Below are 16,756 nucleotides of genomic sequence, written 5' to 3' on the forward strand. Positions count from 1 at the left end.
AAGAAGAGGGTGGTGGGGGCGTTATTCTCTTGATGTGGTTAGCCTGTCATTGACCTTGTTTGGGTATGGCAGGAGTTGAATGAGAAAATGAAAACATGTTTCATCTTGGGTACATTTCATCCCATTTTTTTTTTACTTTAGGAGAAAAAAAATTCCTTTCCTTAGGAAAAAAAGATTTTTCCCCAAGTGGAGTTCAGGTCTCCAGATTTGGTACTCAATTTCCCTTCATTCTACCATAGTCCTTTCCCTATAGAGTCATCTGGCTGCCTACGTTGCAATTCCCAGTCCACCCAGGAACTGGGAGAGGAAAAAAACTGGCCCATAGCTGAAACCGAATTAAAATTGGCTGGTGGAACTGTTGTGATGATGCCATCCACGGGAATAGATGAGGATTTCTGAGAACAGAACTATTTGGCTCATTCATGATTTGCTGCCATTGTGAACACTTTTAATGAGAGAGCTCTGCCTCAGAAATGCTGATTAATAAAGATAACTGAGGTTCTTTTCGGTGTTCTAACTTGGGGGGAAATAATATAGTGACTAAAAACGCACCAAGTTATTACTTAGAAACAAACCCTTTGAGACATAAGATTCCAGACAGTGGCAGCCTCTGATAGCTCTCTCTGCACAGCTGTACTGCTGCCAGGGTCTCCTAGCTTTAGTCAGCACTAAAAAGGTACATGGCTCAGGCCCTCTGGGAGGACCGAGTGAAGTTCAGAGGTCAGTCCCTTTTATTCCCCCTTAATGATTTTGTGCTGGACAATACCTAAATATTACAATGGGGACATGTTTTTTCCTATTATGGAGCAAGCTTCCTTTCTTTTATTTCTTCTTCCTTTTTAGTTTATTTCATTTTAAATGATGATATTATCCTTCCTTGACTACTATAACCATAGTCAAAAAGTTGGTTTGGAGGTTTTTTACCCCAGTCACTTTGAGACAAGAAGCAAACGTGAAGGATTTTACATTCCAACACTCTGTGTCTGAAAATTTACTTTCCTGAAAGTTCTACCCGTGGCCTTGTCCAGCTCAGCTGGGACACCTGGAACTAATTTTAGGGTTGCCTGGCTAAGCCCCACACTGGTATTTGAAGTCTGCGTCCTCCCTAGACTCAAGCCCATTTCACCACCTCTGAAGGTGAGTGCAGGCTGATATTAATTAACAGTGAGTTGATTCACTGGCATCTTCCAGTCATTAAAGCAAATATTTGGCTTAAAATAGCCTTCTTCCCACCTCAAATATCCAACTTTTTGCCTATTCCCTTACTCTATCTTGGTTGACTCACCAGCAGTTGCATGATGGTGCATGTGGCCTAAGAACAGAGTTTGATTCTAAAAGGGAAGTGAAATACTCTTTCACATCTGCAAGTGAGACTGTTTGAACAGCAGGCCAGCCTTCAGTATGACTACATTGTTTTTCTGTCCATTGTGGTGCTGACTCAGCATCAGTTAATAAACCCTCTTGAGCAGGCTGGATCTCTCTTGTTTAATTATCAGCTTGGAGTTTTCTGAGGACTCTTAGGAATTGTTCATTCAGTTTTCCACCCCTAGCAGATCTGCCTTCTAAAAGTCCTGCTTCCTCTTGGTGCTAGCGTCCCCTCTGGCATAACATGAAATCACAGGTGGGCCAAGCAGCGAGCAGGGAGTGTGTGCTAATCATGTCCCCTAGTGGGAATTTAATTGTTCTGTACTGAGAGAGAGATTGCAGCAAGACTTTAGACACCATTTCCTGGCAAATAATCTTTTGCTTCTGCCTCTCTCCCCTAAAAAAAATTCTAGAAAAGTTTTCTAAAAGTGAGGAAAGAAATTTTAAAGATAAACAGACATTCTTAGGATTTAGTTGGGCTTTTGTTTTACTTTGTTTCATTTCTTCCTGTAAACAAATACTCAGATGTCCATTTCATTGTATGACTAAGTTGGTATCATTAGGTTGGAACTGGGTGTGTGTTTGTGGGTGTGTGGGTGTGTGTGCACACGTGTATTTAAAATGTTAGAAAAGACATTGCAGCCTAAGTTCGAAGGAGAGATGATTTAAAAAAAAAACCTACCTATGGTAAGGCAAGCAGGAAAAATGGAAGACCTGGATTTCAATGATCTAAATAATAATTGAAATGGTGTGTTTGCTATAAACATTGTTTCTCTGAATTAAAGGATTCCTTGCTGAAGGCACAAGACCATTGAAGGAAGTAAAGCATCTGGTTTGTTTTGTAATGAGAAGCAGGAATGCAAGGTCCACGCTCTTAATAATAAACAAACAGGACATTGTATGCCATCATCACAGGATGTCCTTCCTTCAACAGAGGACTGACTGGGCTGGAGGAAAAGCTGGACGGGGCTCAGAATAAGCCCCACTAATTACTGCCTCCAACCGCTTTCCACTTGCAGTGATCAGTTCAATATTCCTCTGAACTGTGAAACGACTAATGCTCTACATTCTACTTACACTCCTGGGAAGTCAGCCTGTGGGTTTTGGGAGGAGAGGAAAGGAAAACAAACATTAATATGCAGAATTATAACTTTTTCCTATTTCCCTATTTACTAAATAGTTAAAAGAGGAAAGTTCGTTCTGCCAAGTTTGAACGTTAGCAGGAGAAATGGAATGTTACAACTTTTGGGGCGGGGGGCGGGGAAACGTGCGTTACATACACAACAGCTTGAGGACCAGACAGCTCCACTGTATTACATTAGCTGCAAAAACAGTTTAACCTGCTCTTTTGAAGTAAGAGTTATGTCTTTTGTACCTGGGGAATTGAGCTGAGAAATTACAAAATGTGTAGTCAAATTTTAAGTTTTCTTAATTTAAGGAACGTGCGCCCCCTAATTCTGCCGCGCCAGGAAGGAGGGCGATCTGGAGTGTTTAGAATACAATAGAGCCCAAGTAAGCGTTGAGGTTAAGTGCCTTCAAAGGGAAGTAAGAAGATTCCAAGTCAATGTTGAAATACACATGCGAAGAGAGGAAGCTCTCGGCGGCTGTGCTCGCAATCTGGGGGAAAGCCCTGGGCTCGGCCAGGTGGTGTTGGCCACGTTGGCCACGCCCCCACTTCGCGCAGCCGAGTGGCTAAGGAAATCTTAAGCAGGGAGGGGAAGCCAGACGGTTAACACAAAGTGCTGCCGTGACACTCGGCCCTCCAGTGTTGCGGAGAGGCAAGAGCAGCGAGCGCGGCACCTGTCCGCCCGGAGCTGGGACGCGGGCGCCCGGGCGGCCGAACGGAGCGAGGAGGGACCGCCGAGGTGCGCGTCTGTACGGCTCAGCCCGGCGGGGGACGCGGGGAGAATGTGGACTGGGTAGAGATGAGCGAGACTTTTCTCAGATGTTGGATATTTGCTTGGATAAACGTGTGGGTACGACCTTGGTAAGGAACTTGAATTTTGTTTTTAATTCTGAAATTGACCTGAAAACTTTCTTTTCTTTTCCTTTATTATTATTATTTTTGCCAATGTCGCAGTAGAAACATGCTTCTGCTTTAGTGCACTTAGTGCTGTCAAACATTTGTGAGACTTTCCTTATGAATCATTAACCCTTTCAATTCTAGACATAATTGCCAATTCATTGAAATTTCAGTAGTGGTTCCAGCTCACACTCGTCAAACTATTCCGGGTTGGCTGAAGTTTTCAATTTTATTTTATTTTTAACATGTATTTGGCATCATGGCTGTACATGTTGGAACTAAATAAAAATAAGGTTTGCTTAAATCATAACAGGGAAAACAACTTTGCATCCAACTTTTTTTTAAAGAGCATCCTATTTAGAGAAGTGGAAGAATGTAAAAACCTCCTTGAAGGACTTCCACAGAATGTTATGTTTACATTTTAACAAGTACACATTCTTACATGGAAATGATACCCATATTCCTCATTTTTATCAAACACCTCTATATGAGAAAGCCCTTACAGAAGTTGTTTACCTTTTTTTGCCTTTGGAAAACACTTTTCTGAGTGTGAGGGAGGATTTGGGGGAATATCCTCATCAATGTACAAGTGGAAGCAGAGCTTGTCCTCCAAGTCTTCTAAATTTGTTATAACTTTAGTTACAGTAAACTGTAGTACATCAGTGACTTCTGGGAATTCATACACTTTCAGATTTAAATGGAAAGTGCTATTTGTAGCTGAGGGCTCCTAAAGGAATTCTCTCCAGGGAATTTTATTGAACAGTTTTATGTTTTGTTTTTGCCTTTTCAATTTGGTGTGAGATGCTTGCAAGTCAGAAGACGCTGCAGTCTGTTTTCCCCTTCACCCATTTTTCCTCCTCCTTTCCTGTGGTCCAAGTGATTTCTAAGAGGCCGTAGCTCAGTGATGCTGGCAGGATGCAACCCTTTTCAGTCTTCCATGTGAGAGGATGAAAGAGAGCTCGCAGCAGAGGGAGGAGGCAGTTGTTTTGAAAGTTGTTTTGCGTTGGGAGCTGGTGGGAAAGTTCAGTCTTCCCCATTTGGAAAAGGCAGGCTGGGTTCCGCTCCTGCACCACACGCGCTTTCCATTTTTAGCTTCATTCAGAGGCAGACAGAGCTCCTTCCTCTTCCTCTCCTTGTTTGTGACACTTTTCTGAGGCAGCTTTTCCACAGTGTCGAGGGTCTGGCGGCCATGACCCCAGGCATTCTGGGACACTGAACTCTGTGCCCAGAACATTTTTCTGCCGTGAGAGGTAAAGCCAGGGATTGTTCAGAGGTGATTTTTTTTTTCCTTTTCCCCACAGTGAGGTTGCCACATTCTTTTTTTTTAGAGTAGCATTTTAAAACCTTGCTTCTTTTCAAGGCAGTTTACTTTATACGGCTTTTTGGCTCTTACTCAACTGTACCAAGCACTCTGCATCTGCTTTTAAAGTCTTCAGACTACTGTATTAGTCATAGCCTCTCAGAGGGAGCCACAGGAACGGCGGGACAATGGGGATTAAAGGCCTTTCCCTTCTCTTCCAGGCTGCCCCCAAGTGTAGCTCCAGCGCTGTGAGGTTGCAGGGATTGGCAGAGGGGACCAAGGGGACCATGAAAATGGACATGGAGGATGCGGATATGACTCTGTGGACAGAGGCTGAGTTTGAAGAGAAGTGTACATACATTGTGAACGACCAGCCCTGGGATTCTGGTGCTGATGGCGGGACTTCGGTTCAGGCGGAGGCATCCTTACCAAGGAATCTGCTTTTCAAGTATGCCACCAACAGCAGAGAGGTAAGCCTCTGGTTTATTGACGAAGAAGATTGGGGACCTGGCGCCAAATCTCCCTACTAACCCTTAAGGCCTTGTATTATCTCTGAAAACCTCTGAGAATCTGTAAGTATCAGTAAATAATTGATTGCTTGATTCAATTCTTACATTGCTTTCTCTTTCCCTAAACCATTTCCTTCTTATTTTCTCCAGCCTTCAACTGTTCCATACTAATTAGTAAACAGTTAAATATTTTGGCAAATTGACACATCTCAGAAAAGCAACTTGCAGCATAGGGTGGGTGAAATTGTCAGTGAACTTCAAGAAAGCTCTGGGCCCACTGGCCCTAGTGCCCCTGTTGTATAATATCTCTTAAGGGAGAAAACATTTTCTTAGAAAAAACAGTTTTAATGATTCTTTTGTCTGTCTTTGGTAATTAGTTGGCTTTATTCTTTTTAACGAGCCAGCTTTATTAGCTGGGTTTCTAAAATTATTCTCAAAACTTTGACGTGTTTATGAAGTGAAGTGATGGTATAAGCCGAGAAAGGGGGTCATGTAAAAGTGTCCTCTGTCCGGATGACTTCAGAGCTAACCAGTGTTTATCTGCAGCAGCTCCTTTGCTGGGGCTGGGCTGACAGGCCAATTCCTTATTGGCCTCTGAAGTGGGTACACTCTTTGTTGTTTCAAAGGGGATGAAAACCCAAACTTGGAATGAGCAACTGATGTGTGTTTACCTTTATATAAAGCTTATAGCTAGGCGTGCTGTTCAGCTGTGAAATAACTTGCAGAACCACCTCTTGTTTTCAGAATTTGGCTTACTGTAGCTGCACTTACTAGTCTACTACTGAGTTGAGTTGGATGAAATGACCCCTCAGCAGGCTCCCCATACCACCATGAGCACAGAGCACTGTCAGTTCTATTACTTCCTTCAGAAAGTAGGGAAAGGGGATGATTGGCCCTAGGAATCCAGAATTTGCTACTGGGACTATTCCTTATAGCCATGTCAATTCACTTTCCCCCTTCCCTAAGGAACATTATTTGAAGGAATCCGGCAGACTGGGAAACTCTTTGTCTCTTTCCTGTTTGTGTGTCTGAGTCCAGTGTTTTTGGTGAGGGGGAGACACAGCTGTCTAAAATTAAATAGAGCCATGATGCTCAGTCTTTCTTTTTTCCCCCGCTACTGGGTGAATGCAGGCAGATTTTATAAAAAATAAAATTTAAATTCTAGTTGTACGTGAATGTTACCAAAAAATTTAACCCCAGAGGTCAGCCTTAATTATACCTCTTCCTGAAAGTAATGCTCTTCTTAATAGAAAGTCTCTCAATATGTGGACTTGGAATGAATGTAGAATTTGTTTGGGTATATAAAGTTTGACGATGGCTTTAAACGGTGTAGTGTTTTTTTCCCTATATCAAGTTTGACCAAATATTGGTCTGTTCCCAAGATTCATTTGTGCCGTGTTGCCCTGTCCAGCCCTTTGGGACTGAAATAAAAATTTCCATTCTGTGGGTCATCTTTGCCTTTTAATTCTATAATGTTCTTATCCTTAGTTCAGCTCTTAGCTTAAGTTTTTCAGTTTCCATCATTCTTCTTTAAAATCATAGCTAAGTCAAGTAATGCTCTTAGATCATTTTAGTTCAAGGTTCAGAAAGATAGTCACTTACCCAAAGGCATATAGGCAAAGCCAGCCCTGGGACTTGAAGCAGAGTTCTTCTGACTTCTCCAATGAGTGCTTCTCGATTATGCTACACTGGCCCCTCTTGGTGTCACTGTGGTTTTAGTTATCATCTTAACATATTTCAGACCAATCCTTAACCTATTTTGTGTTTTTTTTTTTCCCTCTGAATGTATAACTTCCTATTTCAATATATTAAGCAACCAAAAAACAGACAGTTCCTGTGTTCCTGAAGAGGGTCCTTTGAAACTAACCTAAGAGGTCGGGGTTCTCTTACCCTATTTCCCTATCTTGCATTTAACTGAAGCACTTGAATAGAGGATAGTATATCTTTAAACCCTAATCATAAAGTCAAGCAAGGAGTAAGCTTGAATGTAATACTGTCTTAAGCTTACTCTGGAATTTGTACCTGTTTTCTGTTTCTCTCCTTTGTTTTGAACTTTGGGAAAGGACAGCTCCCTTTAGAAGGTGAAAGAGGATGGTGGAGTTGAGCCATTAAGGGTAGGATAGCTGCAAACCTGTTCTGGGACAGCAACATTAGGGATTGATGAAATGTTTACATAATCTTTATTCAGTTAGTTCTTTAAGTTCCATGAGCCATTGAAATAGGAAGAGTCTTTCTATATGTATTTTTTATCTGACTTATTAATCTTGCCCTTTAAATGTTTTCATTTAAATAGCAAAAGATGTTACAGTATGTGCTATTATGCTTACATACTGGGGAATTTTTTTTTTATAAGACCATTTTTCATTATGAATTTGTACAATGTGTCAGCACCTTTTTTTTTTTGGTTAAAACAAAACATACAAATCATATTTCTGATCTAGACCCTCATTTTTAGATTGGGTTTAGAATCATTCAGCACCTTTAATGAAACTGTTCTTACTTCCTATTTCCAGAACTAAAATCAAATATAGACCTACTATTCAAAACTTTGAAAATGTTTTAAACTGATGGGTTATTCTTTTATGGGGGTTTTCCCCGTGTCCTCCTGAAATAATCTCTTATGACTACTTGACTACAGAAAAATCAGTTCAAGCATTTATATTTCAGAAGCGTTGCCCTGTAGAATTTCTGCCCTCGGTTGAGACTGCTTGCACTCAAGAGGCACCGTGGCTCTTTGAGTCTAACCTCCCTGTATTGTGGCTGATAAACATCAGACAGATCGTGAGGACTCCCTTGGTGTCCATTCTGATCGAAGTCCATTATTAACTCAAGCCATCTGTAAAAAGTATCTAACCATAACATGCAATTCCCTCTTCATACTGCCTTTTATTTGAGAAATGATGTACCAAGGCATCACCATGTTTCCTTTAATAAAAAGATAATGAAGAAGGAAACCTTCTCCAAACAACTTTGTTCACTTCACTCCTTTTAAAAATGTGGTGATTGCCGGGTGTGGTGGCTCATGCCTGTAATCCCAGCACTTTGGGAGGCTGAGGAGGGCAGATCACCTGAGGTCAGAAGTTCAAGACCAGTCTAGCCAACATGGTGAAACCCAATCTCTACTAAAAATACAAAAATCAGCCGAGCATGGTGGCAGGCGCCTGTAATCCCAGCTACCTGGGAGGCTGAAGTAGGAGAATCACTTGAACGTGGGAGGTGGAGTGAGCTGAGATCACGCCATTGCACTCCAGCATGGGCAGCAAGAGCGAAACCCTGTTTCTAAATAAATAAAATAAAATAAAAATGTGGTGATTGCAGGCTGAAGGTCTTGGTCACTACTGAGTTCCAATCCTCTCAAGACAAACATTCATAGGGTCAAAACAGAATTATAATCTAACGTGTCATTCTTACAGAGTGGGATTCGGGGAGGGAAAAGAGATAGCTAGTAATTTAAATGATCTTAATGTAATTTGGGGAGAGGATGATCAGATGACATTTAGACTTGGATACTGTTTCTGCTTCAGACCCACTGCTGTGTGTGTCTGTTTGCATACTCTAAAAAAGGAATTTGCAGGAAAAAAAAAAAAAACACCTATATTGTTCTTGTTATCAGACTTCCATTAAGCACTGCAACTCAACCCATCCTAAACTGTAAAATCTCCTTCATTGTGTAAAACTGAAAAGAAGCCCTGTGTTTTGTCCGGAAGCTGTGGGTGGCAGGGTGTGTTCTGTAACTGAGGCCATGGACAGAGACAAATCTCCTCAAGTGGTGGAGGGGTCTGCACTGCACATAAAGAGCTTCTGTAGTAGCAGGTGATGCAGGGAGGTATTGAAGCCCAGTGTCCTCTCGCTGTTCGTTTATAGAAGGCACACAACGGCCCGTCCCCAGCAGTAATTCTTTAGGACCCTGGTCAGTTCCAGTGAAGTTTCCTTCCTGAGTTAGGTGAACACATTCTTTGTCTTTTTAGCACTATGAAGTTTAAGGCACATACCAGGTTCCTCCTTAATATTTGCTTGGTTCAAAGACAGACTGTTACAAACTATGGGTCAGGGAGATGGGTAGTCTAAGATGCACATTCTGGATCTTTCTAAGACCAGAGGGAGACTTAGTACTTGGTTTTTCACTTCCCTTTAAAACCGTCCTGATTCCTATTCCCCTCCAAAGTTACCTGGACAAGCACAATAGTCTTAGAGTTTCAGCTTTTATGGCGTCTGTGAATAATGTCTCAGACGTGCATTTGAGATGAAGATGTTTATTGTGTATTAGAACGCTAGACTTAGATTGGATATAGGTGGTTTATAAGCACCTTCCAGTTTTGAAATTTTATGATTTTGTATCTATCTATAGCTGTGAGTTTCTATGTGCCCTATAGCACTGTATGTAATTGAAATTTAAAATATTAGGGCTCTGTCCCTTTCCTAATGATAACCTAATATTGAAGCTCTTTAATTTGTCTGGAGTTTGAGGATTATCGTAGACCTCTCTTCCACTACAGAACCTTTTCTTTTTAATTGTTCTCCTGTCTGGCCTGTTGAATTGTATTTGTAAGGTTAGAGATGGCAAGAGCTACTTCCGGTGCTGCTTTATAGCTCACTAGTGATGAGTCCATAATTGTGCTCAAAAAGGTATTGGGTAGCTTATGCTTTCTAGCTGACTTCTTTTTGGGCACAAGAAAATGTGTGTAAGATTGATAACTGAAAACCTAGAGGCCCATTCTGTAGAAGAATGGCAATTTGGAAGAAGAACCACGACCTCAGTGTAGTGCTCCTTGTTGGTAATCAAGCTGTGACTCCCAAGACATCATCTGTCAGAGACTATAATTTAAAACAAAGTTGACAAACCAGTTGAGTGCCTTTCTTAAAATTACTGCTGTAAAGTTGATATGTTGAAAATATCAACTGCTAATTATTGGCTCACCAACAAATGGCATGATTTGTTTTTCCTGTTTGTCATTCTGATATTACGGAATAATCACTGAAATATGAATGTCAAATGATTTGCATGTCATAGAATTCAATTCCATGAATTTTCCAAATTAATTAGATTCAATAATACGTCCAAAACAATGAGCCTCTGAATAAGTCTACTAAAGCTTTAAATATATATATTTATATCTCAAGACTGCTCTGAGATACTCTTGTCCCCAGTAGTTTTACTGCCAACAAATACCAATAATGACAAACGGTGATTAAAAGGGCAAATAGATGTAAATGAAGGCAGAGGAGGAGGATGAAATGAACATCTGTTTTTTTCAGCTCTCTGACAGAAATTCATAAAGGACCAAAAATAACACTCTTGTTTCAACTTGTGTTAGGTGTAGGAAAATTTTCTTTTTTTCTCTTTCCAGTCTGAGTATGCTTCATTGATTTGTATATTGAATACTAAATTGTTTCAGAAAAAAAAAATCATTGGCTGATAAAACACTTAAATGAGAAAAGCTAGTCTGTCACAGGCATGTAGGTGTGCCATATCTATTTAAATAGAGGTTTAAATTATTGATGAGACTTAATGAGGAACTGGTGTATATTGTAACCAAAATAGTAGATTCCACTGCGAACAATCTGTGTGCATTGATAGAGTCACATATTTGAGTCTACCATTTCAGGTACATGAATGCACAGGAGCTACTGGGGATATAAAAACTGGAAAATAAACATTATCATCTATTACTACCACTCCCTCCTCCTTGGTCCATTTTAGTAAAGAATTCAGTCAAGTGATTGGTAGGCTGTCTTGAATGAGAAGAAAATAAAAATAGGAAAGCGAGAGAATAAAAACCAAAACAAAACTGTGACTGCAAACTGTTGTAAAGGACTGCTCACAGAGGAGTTCTATTGAATAGTGACGAATTGCTTCCTGATTCATGGTTGGTGATTTTTTTACCCTCTCAAAGAGAAATGTATTATTAAGGAGGAACTGGTATAGTTAACATGCTTCTTTAGCAAGGCCCTACAGAGTTAAAATGTGTGATGAATCCAGTCTGAGGTCATTTCCTCAGATCTTAGAACCTGCAGCTTTCCTCAGTATAAACTCAGTTTCAAAGGAGGGCTTTTGGCCAGGCGTGGTGGCTCAGCCTGTAATCTCAGCACTTTGAGAGGCCAAGGTGGGAGTATCGCTTGAGTCCAGGAGTTTGAGACAAGGCTGGGCAATATGGTGGGACCCCTTCTCAACAACAACAACAAAAATTAGCTGGGCGTGATGGTGCATGTCTGTAGTCCCAGCTACTCAGGAGGCTGAGGTGGGAGGATCACTTGATCCCGGGAGGTCTAGGCTGCAATGAGCCAAGATCAAGTCACTGCATTCCAGCCTGGGTGACAGAGGGAGACCTTGTCTTTAAAACACACACACACACACACACACACACACACACACGAGGGCCTATGACCACTCTTGAGTAGAAGACTCGAGAAGAACAAAGTAGAAGACCAGAGAAGAACAAAGTTACTTGAAAGATCCCTTATTAAAGAGAATATACAAGCTATGAAAACACACACACACACACACGCACACAAACCTCATCTGGAATGAAAAAAGCATAATACATTTGGTTTCTGGTTCCTTAGGCTGTTATGGAACAACCAAAGAACACTATTTTGGTTTCTGAGGTCAAAACTATTTTATTCCCCTCAAGCACACTATGCTTATGGTTTGAGGGAGAATGAGAAATAGGAAACTAGAAACAGGCTGAACTGGTCTAATCTTGACCATCTAATTCTGCAGTGTCATATTCTCATTCTAAAAGAGAATGGCTGTCTTCTCTGTTCTAGTATAAAAAGTCATGATAAAAATAAAGGATCCTTTATTACCAGACAGTAATCCCCTAGACCGTTTTAATGCTTGGTTGAGTGCTTATGATCTCAGACTTTAAAAGATGGTCTCCTGTGGTGAAACTTGTTAATTATGTAGGCATTATTAATGTCTGTTCTACTTATCAAAATTTTATCATTGTTAGTTGTATTACCACTTGACAGTCCAGTTTATTTAATTGAAAGATTGGTTAACATTTTACAGTTAAAGTAATTGTTTCCTGTGTTTTTTCCTGTTTAGGTTATTGGAGTGATGAGTAAAGAATACATACCAAAGGGCACACGTTTTGGACCCCTAATAGGTGAAATCTACACCAATGACACAGTTCCCAAGAACGCCAACAGGAAATATTTTTGGAGGGTAAGTAAGGGAAATTTCTTCAGATCCATTAAATGTTAGGAAAAAATGGAGCTTAAAAGAGCTGGTTGGCTCACCTCCTTTCTCATCCCGTGCTGAGAAATGCTGGGGCTCACCCATAAGTATCCAGCATCCCCATGGACACAGGGAATTCTGAACAAATGTGATGAAACCGATTAAATGTTTGGCCTGTAGGTGGTTAGTGATCGAGATGTGGGCTATATGTGAATCCTGATTTTTGCAATTCATTAGAGCTTTGTAATGAAAGGAAACTGTTGCTTGCTTTAAGGATAGGTTCATTTGCATTCCTCTGGAAGGAAGTAGTAATGAGTCACCAAGCCTTAGATTTCACCCCTTTTTGATTTCTTGCTGACTTTAATTGAATGGAAGAGTTATCACAAATGAATTATCTTTTTGTTTTCTTTTTTTTTTTTGAGACGGAATCTCACTCTGTCGCCAGGCTGGAGTGCAGTGGTGCGATCTCGGCTCACTGCAACCTCTGCCTCCTGGATTCAAGCGATTATCCTGCCTCAGCCTCCCAAGTAGCTGGGACTACAGGTGCCTGCCACCATGCCCAGTTAATTTTTGTATTTTTAATAGAGATGGGGTTCCACCATGTTGGCCATGATGATCTCGATCTCTTGACCTCGTGATCCGCCCACCTCGGCCTCCCAAAGTGCTGGAATTACAGGCAAGAGCCACCACGCCCAGCCAGGAATGACACAAATGAATTACCTTAAAGTAAATGCCATAGAAAGGATAGCTGTGGCCGGGCCGCGGTGGCTCAAGCCTGTATCCCAGCACTTTGGGAGGGCCGAGACGGGGGGTATACTGAGGTCAGGAGATCGACGACCATCCTGGGCTAACACTTTGGCGAAACACGTCGCTACTAAAAAATACAAAAAACTTAGCCGGGCGAGGTGGCAGGCGCTGTAAGTCCCAGCTACTTTGGGAGGCTGAGGCAGGAGAATGGGTAAACCTGGGAGGCGGAGCTTGCAGTGAGCTGGGTGATCCGTGCCATGCAATTCCAGCCGGGCTTTGTTTTCAGAGCGAGACTCGTCTCAAAAAAAAAAAAAAAAAAAAAAAAAAAAAAAAAAAAAAAAAAAAAAAAAGGATGGGCTGGAAGAGAGGGGAATGGAGGACCACAGAACTAGTCCTATTTAAATACATGTGCACCGTAAACGATTCCATTTGACAATAGGTTAATTATCTCATAGCATAAGGAAAATGCTTAACAGTCATGCAAGATGATGAGCTTTCCTATAGAATCCAACCAAAAGATCTAGCCAGTACAATTTCCCTTTGCTAGATTAGGGTTAGAAAGGCCCCCAGAGGTGAACTAATTAGATGAAACCCTTGAATAAAAGACTGGATTAGCAGTGAACAGAAAAAAGACAGATTGCTTTCCTTCTTCCCATAGATGTCTCAGGGATATTTCATTTCCTCAGAAGATAAAGATATGGTTATTTAAATTTAGGAAGCGTTTTTGTGTATACTTACATGAAATGTACATTATTTGAATTCTTTAAAAAGAAACAGCTGCATGATAACCAAAATTGCTATGCTTGCTTTAGCTGGTATTTTTGCCTAGAACAATTATTGTTCGAGCAAGAAGCTATTCCTAAGAAACAATATTCTTAATCCAGGAAGTTTTGCATTTTTAGAAATGTATCTTACTATTTCCCAAGCAAAAGAGGGTGGTTACAGATTCACTAAGAATCATGTGCTCACAATTTTTATTTAATAATAATTCCTGCTTAAAATACATTACTCACCTGACTTATAATGGTGAAACCATGAGTGCATTTTTGCCTTTATTGTCAATAAAGTCTTCTCAGAAGTGAACCATAAAGGTGCATAGTTCTTGGAATTAAAGGTCTGAATTAAGACAATCCAGCATAAGTCTCATTAATGTGTGATTATTTTGAGAAAAGGCAAGAAACACCTAAAAATCTCCCCTCACTGTCCAGTTCCCTGTTTCATTTAAAGATTCACTATAAGTAACTGAAAGGCTTTCCTTGGGAGGATTTATTTGAATCAGTCTTTCACATGCAAAGGATATTGTAGAACATCCCGGTTTTGCTGGCAGGAATATGAACATCTGTTGTGAGGAAAGAAAAAGTTTCATGCAAATTACACAGCCAAAGAAGGGATGTTCAAGTTGAGAAACCAGTGACATTTCTTGTAACTGTACTATGAATCAGCACATTTTAATCTTCTAGATAATATATGGAAGTGCAGGAAGGTGGTAGGAAACGGTGTTCATTTTACGTATGCGTAATTGTATTTTATTGTGTGTGAGTGGCTTCACGGCATCGACATTGCTGTTTTTAAATGAGGATACAGTAAATTGCAGTCCGAGGAAGGCTAACTGGAATCAACATACCCGTAGCTTTAGAAAGCAGTTTCCGCCCCAGCGAAGAGTGCAAGAGCGATGGAACCCCATGTTCCTGGAAGTTTGCACATCAGAGTAAACAAACTTGAAAACCCCTCTTGATAGCAGAATTCACCCAGCCTTGTTCCATTTTCTCTTAACAAAACACACCGCAAAAGCTCTCACAAGCTGCTTTGATGAAGCCACATGTATTTCCCCCTTCACAATTTACAGGAAGTTACTCTTAAAAGAAAGTGATTCTGGTGTTTACCGCCTGTGTTAAAGGGACAGAGTTCCTTTTTATTTCTGATAACGTTTGAGCGAAATACAGAAACTATCTGTAGACTAGCACAGTCGGTACGTGAGTAAGGAAAAGCAATAACCTGCTGTCCGGTGAGCGCAAAATTCCTGCTACGAACAGTGCCTTACTACTGCTTGGAGACTGCAAGTCGCAGATCACACTAGGTATTGACTGATTGTATATGTATAAGGGCATTTCTTAAAGTCTAAGGTAAAGGTGGTACCTCCTAAAAAGAGGGAGAGAGAAAAAACTCTGTGTGGAAGGATAAGAAGTGTGTTTATAGTTTCAGTAAGAGTGTACATTTTAATTTTTCTTCTTCCTCTGCCTCTTTGCCAAGTATCACGAGTGCATCTGTTAACCAGAAGTAGTATTACTTTAGGACAAACTTCGAATTCTTCATTCTGCGTTGCCTTTAAGGAACAACATACTTTCTTCCTGTTCTTTTTCCAAAAACACATGCCTATGGCTCTGTGTGTGGTGTTTTAGCCAGCCTCCTCCCAGATAAGGGGTTCCCTCTTCCCTCGTTTGAATTAAAAGGAAAGTGCAAGTCTGGACATGTTTATCAAGAGGAAAAGTGACTTCTCAGTAATAGACTGTCAGATTCTGGCTGCTGCCCCAGTATTCACTTTGTTATGGCAGGTGAAGTTCACCTTTGCCCCACCCAGTGTTTCCACAAAAAGGCAAGGTTCCAAGTATTCATATGAACAAGTGTTACTTTAGGACTTGGAGGGTTGGGGGTGGAGGATGTTTGCATAGTTGAAGCCTTGGGCGGGGGTGTAGGAAACGGCGAGTACAGAGGCCATAGAAAAAGCTGAGACTCAGTTTGACGTCGTCAGCCGGCTTGGTCTTCTACCCAGTGACTCAAAGCACTAAAAGTCAGCATAATCAGAACTGAAGTCAGTAGCATCGCCCATTTGCCATTCACTGCAATAGCAAAAGTAGTACTCTGTGGTGGGTTAATCGGTTTGAGGCAGCTCCTTAAATGAACATTTGTGTTTCATTTTTCTGTTATTTTCCCGAACATGAAAAGACGATAAAACTGAAATGGAAAAGGTAACTGACAAAGTGTGCCTTACCTGTTTCCGTCCTGATTTCTGCTGATTCAAGACTATTCTGGCTAAACTGATTTGATTCTTTTTCTAACTAGGCAGTAGGGGATCAGAAATCACACACGGTACCGGCTGTGTTTATTCTGAGAGGTGCTGGGGAGCTTTGGGGTTGACTTCCTTTTACATGCCTGTCTTCTCTTTTGGACAGATCTATTCCAGAGGGGAGCTTCACCACTTCATTGACGGCTTTAATGAAGAGAAAAGCAACTGGATGCGCTATGTGAATCCAGCACACTCTCCCCGGGAGCAAAACCTGGCTGCGTGTCAGAACGGGATGAACATCTACTTCTACACCATTAAGCCCATCCCTGCCAACCAGGAACTTCTTGTGTGGTATTGTCGGGACTTTGCAGAAAGGCTTCACTACCCTTATCCCGGAGAGCTGACAATGATGAATCTCAGTAAGTGGATTACAGAACAAAAAAAATTCAAAATGCCAGTAATGTCAGTTCTGCCCCTGTGAACTAATAACATGTTGTTTAATTACACTGCTTGGTTATGTGTTGGATGAAGTAGGTGGCTTAAGCTAGGGACTAGGAAGAGGAAAAACATTTCTTGAGTCCCTATTAACTATTATGAAACTTGATCATTTAAAATATATATATATATA

General features: G+C 40.9%; 1 protein-coding gene across 3 annotated transcripts in view; it reads left to right on the plus strand.

The window, feature by feature from the left end:
- The first annotated feature begins 2,996 nt into the window (after positions 1–2,996).
- Positions 2,997–16,756, plus strand: part of PRDM1 (PR/SET domain 1) — a 26,728-nt gene continuing 12,968 nt past the window's right edge. Inside the window, exons 1-4 of one of the 3 annotated variants that reach the window (XM_017878566.1) lie at positions 2,997–3,352; positions 4,910–5,158; positions 12,246–12,365; positions 16,295–16,547. In XM_017878566.1, the coding sequence (XP_017734055.1) occupies positions 3,311–3,352; positions 4,910–5,158; positions 12,246–12,365; positions 16,295–16,547 (664 nt within the window). In that variant the 5' untranslated portion in view covers positions 2,997–3,310. Of the gene's footprint in view, positions 3,353–4,909; positions 5,159–12,245; positions 12,366–15,109; positions 15,202–15,857; positions 16,091–16,294; positions 16,548–16,756 lie in introns of those variants that run through there. The other 2 variants (XM_017878568.1, XM_017878567.1) reach the window with 2 other exon arrangements.

Source organism: Rhinopithecus bieti, unplaced genomic scaffold (assembly GCF_001698545.2).
Source record: "Rhinopithecus bieti isolate Rb0 unplaced genomic scaffold, ASM169854v2 scaffold_10614, whole genome shotgun sequence".
NCBI lineage: Eukaryota > Metazoa > Chordata > Mammalia > Primates > Cercopithecidae > Rhinopithecus > Rhinopithecus bieti.